This window comes from Eutrigla gurnardus (genome assembly GCF_963514095.1).
Source record: "Eutrigla gurnardus genome assembly, chromosome: 3".
In the NCBI taxonomy this organism is placed as follows: domain Eukaryota; kingdom Metazoa; phylum Chordata; class Actinopteri; order Perciformes; family Triglidae; genus Eutrigla; species Eutrigla gurnardus.
In genome coordinates, this window is record NC_139917.1 from 32303439 (window position 1) to 32316272 (window position 12834).

A 12834-nucleotide genomic window follows, 5' to 3' on the forward strand; every position below is an offset into this window, starting at 1 on the left:
GCATCCTGGGATACTTCGGGTCGTGACGGATCCATCGATGTTTGATTTCACTTGAAAATGACAGCAGAAAAATGCAGTTTTAAAAAAGGTTCTGAAAGCTGTTTTCAGAATAAAAATATCCGTGTCCTGATGACGGATGGCTTTAAAAAAAACAACGTAACTTTAAAGGCGTGTTTGGGGGAAAAGGGGCGTCGCCATGTTCACATAGCTGTGACTTTAACACGCAGATTTGACACAAAGTAAGAATGATAAAACTTTATTGTCAGCTGCTTTATGATCGGTATAAAATCAACTATATACAGATTTAGCAGATATAAAAAGGTTACACTTAATGCACCAGTCAGTATGAGTCAGCACTTTGTGTTGTAGAAGAGAAGGTCTTTAAGGATTCGTGTTATTTAGAGGTTTACTATTGTTGTGTTCGGTACAAAAAGGCAGCTTTTTCTGATTGGACAGCCGGGTTTGTTTTCTTTGCTTGAAGGCAAATCACAAAATCACAGCCATGTTGTTTTTGTATCGTGATCATGTTTCTGGAATCCCAGACTTGATTGGATTGATTGTCATTCTTTGTAATCGTTTCTTAAGAGTCCAGAGATTTTCTATCTGTCTTCGCCTGATCGAATCAAACACAGGCGAGAGGCTTCCAGGAGCATGGAGGCGTGTGATTGGCTATCTGCGTCGGACCCTGAGCAGGAAGGTCCGGATCTCCATCGGCCTCAAGCTGAACTCCCACACCGACGGGTCTCGCTGCTCCTTCTTCAGCTTCTTCCACTTCTCTTCTGTAAAAAACCAGACTCGGCGTGTAAACGTGAACTAAAAACACACCGAACTTCCTGGAATTATTTGAATAGCAAGTTCAGTACCGCTAGCATGTTAGCCCAACCACCTCGATCAATAAACACCCATAAGATGACAGTTTGTCCTCATATAAATAAAACCAACAATAAGCATCAACATCATCATCCTAAGGACCTTAACGAGGCGTTAGATGCTGGTTGTTAGCATCGTAATAAACTCATACATTTGAGACATTTTTTCTCAGAATATTGCCCCCCCTCTCTCAGCTTCGTTTTTTTTTCTGGCCCTGAGACGCCGTCATAGATTTATCTTCCATAACGTGTTTTTGTTCTAACGAGTAGAAAGAAAACATCCTAAATACACATTTAGCTGTTTATATTTTACTACTTTATGTCAGTAGATTTCTTCGAAAGTTAAGTTACCAGGAGATAACGACTCATTTATATATTTTAATGTAACATTTCAGAAAACCAGGATCTAATGGGCAACGATCAGCTTTGACCGGGTTGAAGGAGAGAAAAAGCGGAAACATGAGAAAAACACATTCTTCAAGAACTCTGAAGGTGGGCTGACTTTTAAGGTGGACTGGCGTTATTCTCCTTTAAGTGACAAGCTTTTTTATTTATTTTTTTAAATTATTGATTTAAAGTAATTTTGTGGGTGAAGCATGCCGACACATAACTGCAGCGTAAATTATTTACTCAAAATATAAAGGTGGCATTTTTAGCCAACTTTATATTTTGAGTAAATAAGACACAATACTCACGAAGAACCATATTTTCAGTTTCTCCAGCCTGCTGACTCCCTGAATAACGTATTTATCTAGAAACACGTAGGCCGCCACCAGCTGAGCTTTTTAACATTTTTACTCTAATTTTTAACGTTTTATTACCCGTCTGTGCCGTCCAATCAAAACGCGTCATCTCTTCTTTCCACTGATTGGCCGACAGGTTCATCTCAGACACGCCCAGAACCTCCAGAGAGGAAAACAGCTTCTACACAGACAGAAAACAGTGGAATAGAAACATTTATTTATTTTTATCCTACTGTAACGATACGTTGAAATAAACAGGATCATTGAGGTGCGTCGCTGACCTGCAGGTTGACGGTGACAGGCTGTGAGTTCACTTTGCTCTCCCGGACCTGGAACTGGTGCTCGAGTCTCAGCAGCACCGAGTCCTGGTCCCACTGGGTCAATGTGAGCAGGTGGACAGCAGGGGGCAGCACAGCCTGCAGGCCCGAGAACTGTAGAATAGAGAGGAAGTAACTCCGGTCACACGGGCCAATCACAACACTCGGCTGCATAACGAGGACCCACAATGCACTTCTGCTGCTTCTGTGTTTAGTTTAGCCTCTCTATTGCAGCTCCCAGGCCAGTTTATCAGAGCTCACCTCCAGTCGGGTGTTCGGGTGCAGGTCTCCGTCGGTGAAGGTCAGCAGCGGCTGCAGTACCGTCTCCTGGGCCAGGGGGCGGTGTGCATCGGCCGCGCTGGCCGGGCGCTCCAGGGAGAGCAGGAGGCGGCCTCGGACCACTAGACCCTCCGGGAACACGGCAGAGGTCTCGTTGAGGGGTTCAGCCACACCGCGGACGTCATCGTACAGCAGCCGGCGGTGGAGCTGAGGGGGGAGGGGGGTTGAGAGGGGTGGGTTCAAGAGGGCAAGACTGGGTTTAGGTGGGTCCGGTTAAAGAGGATCGGCAGACCTGAACGGTGGCGAGGTCTCACCATGATCTCCAGAGAGCCGTTGTGGATGCTGCCTCCTCCCTGAGAGCGATCTGTCACTACGGTCAGCTGATCCTCGTCGTCCTGGAAACGCAGGGAAAAGAGAGGAAGATGAGCAAAAAGAACAAAGTGATGATGATAGAAGATACCACGAAGCCTAATACGCTGCAACAACAACCTGATGAACAAACACATCATCATCGTTAGGATGGAGTCAGCAGTAACGCTGCAGCAGTGCATTGTGGGTAGAGTTTGTTTCTCTATGAGTAAATGCTACAACTAGGTGCAAGCTAAGTGCCTTGATAGTTAAAGTGAAGTAGGTAAGCTACGAATTTAGCTACAAATCTGGCTGCTCCAGCTCACACTTAAGGTGGACTGACTTTAACGTGGAGCGGTGCTATTCTCTTTCAAACAAGCTTTTTATTATTATTATTATTTTTAACTTTAGTTTTTCCAAATAAGCTTTTTTTATTTTTACATTACTTTTAACATTTAAAATAGTTAATTAATCAAGGAAAACCAATAATAAATAGAATAAAAAGAATATTTGATGAAAAAAAAAATATATATATTATTATTAAGTAGTGATATCGGTACTCTGGTCAACGGGTCAAAGAAGAACATGCTGCTCACCTTGATGAAAGCGCGGGAGTTGACGGGGTAATAGTTTCCAGCGATTGGCTCTGACTGCACGAGGTTCCAAGTGGGCCGGAAATCTTTCCTTCAACACAAAACCACAACACGCTCGTTAGTAGTCCTCATTAGTGTGAAGTTAGTTACGATGTATTTTTAAGAAGCTTACTTCCTCTGCAGCACCTCTCGGCCGTTGGAGTCGGTGTAGAAATACTGGGAGGTTTTGATGCTGCTGTCCAGACGAGTGATGACCTCCTTCCCAAGGTCGTCGCTAACCGGAGAAGACAGAGACGTGAAGTTTAGCCACAAAACCCAAAAATATAGCTTGAAAGTCAGGTTTTTAGGTTTTTAATCTATGTGGAGTTTAGAGAATCAGAGTAAGTCCAGCGGTAGACCGATGTTGGACTCCTAAGAAAAAATATCTGTTTAATATTTCAACTCGAGCAAGAAATTAATTTAAAGCTGCATTCTCCCTGCTGGCCACCAGGGAGCGACTCCTCTCCGATTGTATAGAAGTCTATGAGAAAATGACGGTCCTCTTGAAATACGTATACTTTGGCCGGTTTGGATGCGGTGAAGTTGTGGTATTCCTCAAGGTTCCTTTGTGGGACATGTGATGTTTGCTGATAAACCTCAGATGAACTAGATGAACCATCTAGATATTTAAAAAGTCCTGTCCGAAAAATACACGTTTTCTGATTTACGTCGTCTATGCAAAGCAGTTTTATTCTATTTTCTTTTTAAATATTTGTATACTCTCTTTTATTTTCCACCAGGGGGCGACTCCTCTCTGATTGTATAGAAGTATATGAGAAAATGGTCCTACTTCTCTCTTGGTGTATTATCTCAGTAAACATTGTAAACATGAGTTTATGGTCTCAATCTCTAGTTTCAAGTCTTCATTTAGTACATTATGGTCCATTTAGAGTCCAACAGACCAGAAAGAAGGGGATGCTTTAGGGGGCGGGGCTTACCTGCTGATTGACAGGTCACTACCGCGCAACCAATGCTAGTTAGCTACTAAGATGACTTTAACCTCATACATCTGTCTAACACACTTACTGGATGGGCACTGGTCCGACGGTCCACTCCAGCTCAAGAGCTCTGCTGTCGGCATAGAGACGGACCACCTGAGACACCCAGGGAGAAAACCACTGTCTCACCTCCTGCAGCACGGCGGTCTGGACGACAGATAGAAAGTCAGATTAACCGTCGTTGGATGTTTTCTACCTGAACGTTTTCTACCTGAACGTTCTCTACCTGAACGTTTTCTACCTGAACGTTCTCTAGCTGAACGCTCTCTAGCTGAACGCTCTCTACCTGAACGTTTTCTACCTGAACGCTCTCTACCTGAACGTTTTCTACCTGAACGCTCTCTACCTGAACGCTCTCTAGCTGAACGCTCTTTACCTGAACGCTCTCTACCTGAACGCTCTCTAGCTGAACGCTCTTTAGCTGAACGCTCTCTAGCTGAACGCTCTCTACCTGAACGTTTTCTACCTGAACGCTCTCTACCTGAACGTTTTCTACCTGAACGCTCTCTACCTGAACGTTTTCTACCTGAACGCTCTCTACCTGAACGCTCTCTAGCTGAACGCTCTCTACCTGAACGCTCTCTACCTGAACGCTCTCTACCTGAACGCTCTCTACCTGAACGCTCTCTAGCTGAACGCTCTTTACCTGAACGCTCTCTACCTGAACGCTCTCTAGCTGAACACTCTTTAGCTGAACGCTCTCTAGCTGAACGCTCTTTACCTGAACGCTCTCTACCTGAATGTTTTCTACCTGAACGCTCTCTACCTGAATGTTTTCTACCTGAACGCTCTCTACCTGAACGCTCTCTACCTGAATGTTTTCTACCTGAACGCTCTCTACCTGAACGCTCTCTACCTGAACGCTCTCTAGCTGAACGCTCTTTAGCTGAACGCTCTTTACCTGAACGCTCTCTACCTGAATGTTTTCTACCTGAACGCTCTCTACCTGAATGTTTTCTACCTGAACGCTCTCTACCTGAATGTTTTCTACCTGAACGCTCTCTACCTGAACGCTCTCTACCTGAATGTTTTCTACCTGAACGCTCTCTACCTGAACGTTTTCTACCTGAACGCTCTCTAGCTGAACGCTCTCTACCTGAACGTTCTCTACCTGAACGCTCTCTAGCTGAACGCTCTCTACCTGAACGGTTTCCGTCTTGGCCATGGCGCTGACGAGGAACGGCGTAGAGGAGTTGGGTCTGAAGATGTACGCTCCTGAAGGTTGGTTGCTCTTCGAGTTGTTGCCGTCGCTGGCGTTGTACCTGGAAGGTGCATATTAAAACAGGAAATAAGTCACATGACAACTCAGATCATTGGCTCAAAGTGTGTTTTGTGTACCAGTAGAAGTTCTGCGTCAGCTTAATGGTCTGTTTGGTCTCCAGGTTGCTAAGACTGCTCAGGAGGCCGGTGTCGGGGTCAAAGGTCACCCGCAGAAACTGAAGAACAAAGGTTTTTTGTTTTAAAGAGAGATTTTTACAAATCTTCCATCACAGAAGATTTTCTTTCTTTCTTTCTTTAGAAAACTCAAAATTATCGTTGGATTTTCACATTTCTGACAGTCCTTGAACACATCATGTGTTCCAGGAAATGCAAAGTGAAGCTTTAAATTCTAATATTGTTGCGGTATTGTGGTGGTACTAGTGTGGTGGTGAGACCTGGTTCTGGATGGTGGGGGGAGTGCCGTGCCGGGTGGAGGCCGGCGGAGGCACGTCCTGCAGCCGGGACACGGAGTATGTGGAGAAGCCCAGAGGAGGAGCCTGAACCTGGAACACCAGCTCGTTGGCGGCGAAGCCTCGGTTCCGCCGAACCGCCCGCGTGGCCGCCGACACAGGAACCACCTGGACATTGACAACTGATTTTGCGCTTGCAGCTAAATAAAATTTGTCAACATTGGTGGTCAGATGATGATGATGATTTCTTAGTTGGAAAGTAGTTTGTAACAATTATAAATAAAAATCAGAGGTAATTATAAAAATGGTGATGCATTTTCTGAATCAGATCTAAATAGTTTAAGAACAGGTGATATGAATGGTTTTTATTTATTTTTCTACTTAATAATTAATAATAAAAATTCTATATTTCCCTAAAAAACACACTTACCTGACAGGCTACAGGTTTGCCGGCGGCGTCCGACACGGCGTACGACGAGCCGTTCACCGGCAGTCTGACCGACCATCTGACGGGGCGAGCGAGAGGGTTGTACACGTTCACCGAGAACTGAGAGAGAGAGAGAGAGAGAGAGAGAGAGAGAGAGAGAGATCAATAACAATACTGATTCATACGTTCACATGTCTGATGTGTGTGTGTGTGTGTGTCACCTTGCTGCTGGACTCGGTGAGAGGACACACACTGATGTTAAGGTTGTCGCAGTAGATCCGCTCGGCTGAGGATCCACTCAGAGCCGCCAGACTGTTGCTGACCAGAACCTGACGGACAGAACAAAGGTCAGAGGTCAAAGGTCAGTCGGCATCTCACATTCTCACCATCATATAAAAAAATGAAAGCAGTACAAACGATACCTGACAGCGCTGCCAGCCATTGGCGAGCCTCCTGGCGTAGTCGTTGGCGACGTGCTGCTTCTCGGTGCCCGACACCGCGTCGTGGTGCTGAGCCACCGCCATGGCCTTCTCTGACGATGACATCACAGATGAGAAGGTCAGCCAGAGAGCGTTGGGGACGTTTTACACAACACAAGTAATACAAATAAATAAAAACCTCACTCAGGGTCTGGCTCTCGCCCCGACCGAAGGGTCCGGTCCTGGAGGCCGGACCGCCGAGGACCTCCAGCTGGTTACAGGTCTGTAGAGCAACAACACAGTTACCAGTGTTCTACCTGAATGTTCTCTACCTGAACATTTTCTACCTGAATGTTCTTTACCTGAACATTTTCTACCTGAATGTTCATTACCTGAACGTTCTTTACCTGAACGTTCTCTACCTGAATGTTCTTTACCTGAACATTTTCTACCTGAACGTTCTCTACCTGAACATTTTCTACCTGAATGTTCTTTACCTGAACATTCTCTACCTGAACGTTCTCTACCTGAACGTTCTCTACCTGAACGTTTTTGTACCTGAACGTTCTCTACCTGAACGTTTTTGTACCTAAACGTCCTCTACCTGAACGTCCTCTACCTGAACATTTTCTACACGGACGTTCTCGACCTTAACTTTTCTACCTGAATGTTTTCTACCTGAACGTTTTCTACCTGAACATTTCAGTCATAATCTTCTCAGACTTCTATAAAATCAGAGAGGAGTGGCCCCCTGGTGGCCGGCAGAGAGAATGCACCTCTAGGGTAATTGTAGTTGTTTACCTGCAGGTTTGCGTTGCTGATCCTCTCGTAGCGTTTGAGCGCCGGTCGGCTGGTGAAGTATCCGGTCCAGAAATCGTGAGCGTCGTCTGCGTATGGGAAGAAATCGTCTTCCTTCAGCGCCCTGCGTCAAAAAAGTTGCGTTAGAAAACATTGGAGATGACTACTCCCTGCCGTCGCCATGGTAACTCGGTTTTAAAAGGCATGCCGCTACCAGCTGAGGTTGGCTCGGTGCAGCTCCTGCAGGTAGCAGGACGGCGTTGAGTACAGCAGGTTGACTCCGCCCCCGTCCGCCTGCCGGGCGTTGACGTAGCGGATCAGCTTGTCCAGGTTCTTGTACCACAGGTTGGCGTTCTCGTACTGGAAGTCCGAGCCCATGGTCATGATGATGTGGTTGGTCTTGTAGACGGCGGCCTGGCGGCGACAACACACATGTTTGGATTAGTTTTCATTCCTGGCTTTGGGTTGTTAATGAATGTCGCTTACAATTAAATAATTAACATTTCTACATCTTTATTATAATGAGCTAGACATTAGTCATCGTTAGTGGGACGATATTTAACATTTCATCTCACGATTAACCTGATAATCTTCAAAATATGCTTAAAACTCTTAAAATGGTGTGTGTGTTTCCGTGTGTGTGTGTGTGTTTGTGTGTGTGTTTGCGTGTTGAACCTGACTGTTGGCGACAGTGAGGAAACGTTTCACCACGTCGTCCACATTGTAGTCCTCCAGGTCCGGGTCGTCTCTGATCGGTGGATCATCACAGGACTGGTCCCAGCAGAAGCCCTCGGGGGGGTTGTACCCGTTGGGGAGGATCCCTGTCAGACGGGGCCAAGGTCAAAAGGTCAACTCGGCCAAATTAACCTTGAAGATCCACGTCATCCATGAGTCATTATGTGAAATTGTCACAATTAGCATATAAGTTATGGCCAAAAACGTGTTTTGTGAGGTCACAATGACCTTTGACCTTTAGACCACCACATTTTAATGAGTTCAGGGTGACTCTTAATGAACTATAGAACGGACCACAGGACCTGACAATGTAATGAGTTTAGTCACCGGTGAAGAGGTCTGCCATGGGGGGCGTGAGGCTCTCGGAGGCCCTCCACAGGAGCTCCTGCTCCCTCGTCACCATCCGGCGAGTCCGGTCCTGGTAGTCCAGACGGCCGAAGAAGAACCCGTCGTAGCCCATCTGGAAGAACCACACACAGGAAGCAGCTCAATGGCAGAGCAGGAAGTCACGGAACCCACAACATACCCACAGGACATTGTCATGGTGATGTCACCCACTGGTTTTGAAGCCAATTAGCTTAGCTTAGCATAAAAACACAACGTTAACTTATGTTTTTAATTGCTTAAGTTGTGAAGAAGGAGTTGGATCTATTTCACTCCTATTTTTAATAGATTTAATATTTATTTATGCTGCTTATTAATTTTGTTTATAAAAATATTTTTTTGAAAGCTTGCTGTATTTTTATTTAATTGTATTTATTATTTTAGTATTGTTTTTTATTAGAATTTGCTCAATCTACCTGAGCAAACATGGAGGCGTGTTCTCGGGCGTGGCCGAAGGGGTCGATGTGCCAGGCGACTCGGGGTCGACCGCAGTGCCCGAATGTGTCGTTGAGGAACCGGAGGCCCTCGGTCATCTGGTCGATGACGGCGCTGTAGTGGGTGGTGGCCTCGTCACTCATGCACCAGCCGCCGTTCACGAACTCCAGACGTCCTGATGGCGGGAAGCGAGGAGACGTTGGTGAGGGGTTTTTTTGTATTCAAATTTTTATTGGAATCTAAATTGGAGTACATTATACAGCACAAGATATATACATAATTTTCTTTTTAAAATAAATAAATTAAAAATAAAATAATAAAAAATAATAATAAAACCAATAATGATAATAATAATAAAAACTATACAGCACAACATAATAAAAATGAAACATTAAATAAAAATGTAATTATTAAAAAAATAATTACAATAAATTCTAATAATTATATATACCTACCTATATTCACATACATGTGCGGGTTTTGGGTTCACATACCTTCGTTCACCAGCTGTGTGACCGTCCGCTGCATGGCGGCGCTCTGCTGCTTCCACCAGCGGGAGAAGAACGCCGTCTCCACGTAGATGAACCGCCGCTCAGAGTCCTTCAGCAGCTGATCCACCACCGAGTCCAGGATGTACTGGACCCCCGCATGCTGGATGTTGTTACGGTCTAGACACACACACACACACACACACACACACACACACACACACACACACACACACACACACACACACACACACACACACACACACCAAACAAGCTGCAAAATCTGACGTTTATTTAGAATTTTCTTAAACTTTAAAAATAAAAAATCACATGGAAGTGTATGAAAGTTCAAACACACACATCACCATATAAACTGATCCCAGGTCAGTCATAAGAACACTATAAAAGACATGTGATGCTGAAACGATTATTGCCGTGTTTGTCCCAACGAGGAGACACATCGTTGACATGGATCAAATTAAATTGTATTTTTTAGAATTTTAAATGATTAATATTATTTATTTTTTGGCAATAGAAGAAATGTTAATTACAGCATAGTAATATATTTAGTATCTGTGTTTGTGAAGATGCTAGTGACCCAGAAGTTGGCTCTGTCCCCAGTTTTCAGGGTACAAGAAATTTCCGGTTTTGTGTGTGTGTGTGTGTGACTAACCTCCATAATAGTACTGGTCAACAGTCTTGAGCCAGCCAACGTCATCGTGTGTGTGTGGTACCAGGTGGACGTTCAGCATGTTGGGTTTGGTGGCGTGACATGACTGTAACACACACACACACACACTCACACACTATGAGGACAAATCTACAGCTCTGGACTAACACACCAACATCGACTGTAAGAAGTGGAAGTTGTCATGGTTTCACTTTTTTTTAGCCTCAAGTTCGATATTTTGGCACCAGAATCCAGATGGATCCAGATCCAGTAGGTAGCCCCGCCCCCTAAACCCCAACCATAATGTACTAAATGAACATCATGCTGGATTGAAGAAGACTTGAAACTAGAGATTGAGACCATAAACTCATGTTTACAATGTTTACTGAGATAATACATCAAGAGAGAAGTAGGACCATTTTCTCATAGACTTCTATACAACCAGAGAGGAGTCGCCCCCTGGTGGCCAGCAGAGAGAAGTAGGACCATTTTCTCATAGACTTCTATACAACCAGAGAGGAGTCGCCCCCTGGTGGTCAGCAGAGAGAAGTAGGACCATTTTCTCATAGACTTCTATACAACCAGAGAGGAGTCGCCCCCTGGTGGCCAGCAGAGAGAAGTAGGACCATTTTCTCATAGACTTCTATACAACCAGAGAGGAGTCGCCCCCTGGTGGCCAGCAGAGAGAATGACAGCTTTAAGGAACTTCAGCTTCGGAGGTTGTTGTCTGCACACGACACTATCGTCCGACAAGTAAACAAGTAAACAACAAGAGAAACACGTCCTCCTTCTGAGATTAATCTCACTTCAGACGAAAAGGCAGGCGAGTGAAAGTGAAAGCAGCGGGAAACTAACGGCCATTAGCCGTTAAAACAACTCGACTACGCGCATAAAAACGGCGGGAAAAGTGACAACGACTGACCTCATATCCGCAGGTGGGCGTCGGGTCCGTGTCCTGGCCCAGAGGGAGACTTAAAACCCCGGTCAGGGTGAAGAGGAGCGCGGCGACCCGCTGCTGCTGCGACCCGGCCACCATGTTGAAAAACAATCCAGGCGCGAGTCATATGACTTGTGTTTATGTTAGCTGGGATCACGTGATGAGACCTCCGTGGTAGTTTTTTCCCCTCAGTTGAGACTTGAAGGCACCGCTGAAGAGAAAAAATATAATAAACGTCATATCCGGGCTGGAGCCAAAGAGTGTCTATCCAGCAAGATGAATCACTGCGTCCCCAAAACGAAAATCCTTTTTTATGTGACATTACATTTTTGTAAATATATAAGGAATGACTAATTCTTAATGAATTATTTAATGAATATTTGTTCCAAGTAAAATACCAAGCAGTTATTTTTATTCAAATCTTTTATCTTATCTTTATTTTTTAATGATTCTTTCCTCATTTTATCCCACTGTATGTAAAGTGATATATATATATATATATATATATATATATATATATATATATATATATATATATATATATATATATATATATATATATATATATATATATATATATATATGATCATCCTGATGTGTTATTGTTATTATTAGCAAATTAACAGTAAAACTAATGTGACAAAATATCATTTTGCTTTATGGACTGTACAAAACATCCGAGAATCTTCAGATATGAGAACTAGGAATCAGTATTATGTTTGATACAAACAAATGAGTTGTTTTTATCATTTATTTGAATGTCAATGGACGTGACGGTGCCCAAGTCTTACATGTGAAAGTCATGGGCACAAATAAAATGTGTTAAAAAAGGTTTTTGGCAAAATGTAAAATAAAGCATATGCTTTATATTTAATATAATATAAACACTCATGAGGAAAATGGAAGAGAAATCCTGTTTTTGGATGCAAATTAAGGCTTTTTATCTGAAGGAAAATAATAAAATTATTGTAAAAACTGTATGAGGAACTTAACAAACATGAATACAATCCCTGGATTTACGCTCAACTTGGTGCATAATGAAGTGGAAATTATGTATTTGTGGTAAAAATCTTATATAATAATAATAATAATAATAATAATAATAATAATAATAAATCCTGCTATTTTCACGTCTGCAGGTCACAATATTAAGCAGCCTCAGACCTCCATGGAACTGTTTATTGCAATCACAACATATTTACAGTCACATTTAGGAAGTGAAGCACAGTGAGGAAACAATATGCTACGAGAGGAAACGCCACAGAGCAGCAGCTGGTGGAATAAAGCACTTCATGGCATTAAACAAAAAAAACAAACAAAAATCCAAAATCCCAAAAAATAAGGTTGCTTGTGAGGTTTTATGTAGCATCGATAGACTTTTAGGTTTACTGACGTGTTACTGATTTAGTGCATCAACATTTTTGGTTTATTATTTCTTTTAAAGATGAGCTGGTCACAGTTAGCACCTATTTTACAATAGATGAAACAAAAATATTGTTTTTAATTTTATAGCAAAATCCAATCTTTTTTTTTCTTCCTGGAAACAAAATATGACATGCTGACGTCAGCTTGTACCAACCAATAAAATAATGACATCCATCAATGAATTGGAACCAGAGATGATGGTGAGCTCATCTTTTCCAACCGTCAAATCAAATTCCTCCCAACGTTATGTCCCGCCTCCT

At 43.4% G+C, this 12834-nt stretch overlaps 1 protein-coding gene across 1 annotated transcript; it reads right to left on the reverse strand.

Moving 5' to 3' along the window:
• Window positions 1-240: 240 nt before the first annotated feature.
• On the reverse strand, window positions 241-11285 carry man2b1 (mannosidase, alpha, class 2B, member 1). The gene is made up of 23 exons (XM_084002588.1): window positions 11135-11285; window positions 10216-10318; window positions 9549-9722; window positions 9036-9229; window positions 8563-8695; window positions 8176-8321; window positions 7715-7914; window positions 7504-7624; window positions 6907-6985; window positions 6706-6815; window positions 6505-6612; window positions 6287-6403; window positions 5842-6024; window positions 5525-5622; window positions 5328-5448; window positions 4215-4333; window positions 3322-3423; window positions 3153-3240; window positions 2523-2603; window positions 2191-2415; window positions 1894-2043; window positions 1691-1793; window positions 241-779 (listed from the first exon to the last, which is right to left on the reverse strand). Exons 1-23 carry the CDS (start codon window positions 11246-11248, stop codon window positions 670-672), a joined length of 2979 nt encoding a protein of 992 aa, XP_083858714.1. The 5' UTR covers window positions 11249-11285; the 3' UTR covers window positions 241-669.
• Window positions 11286-12834: the final 1549 nt, after the last annotated feature.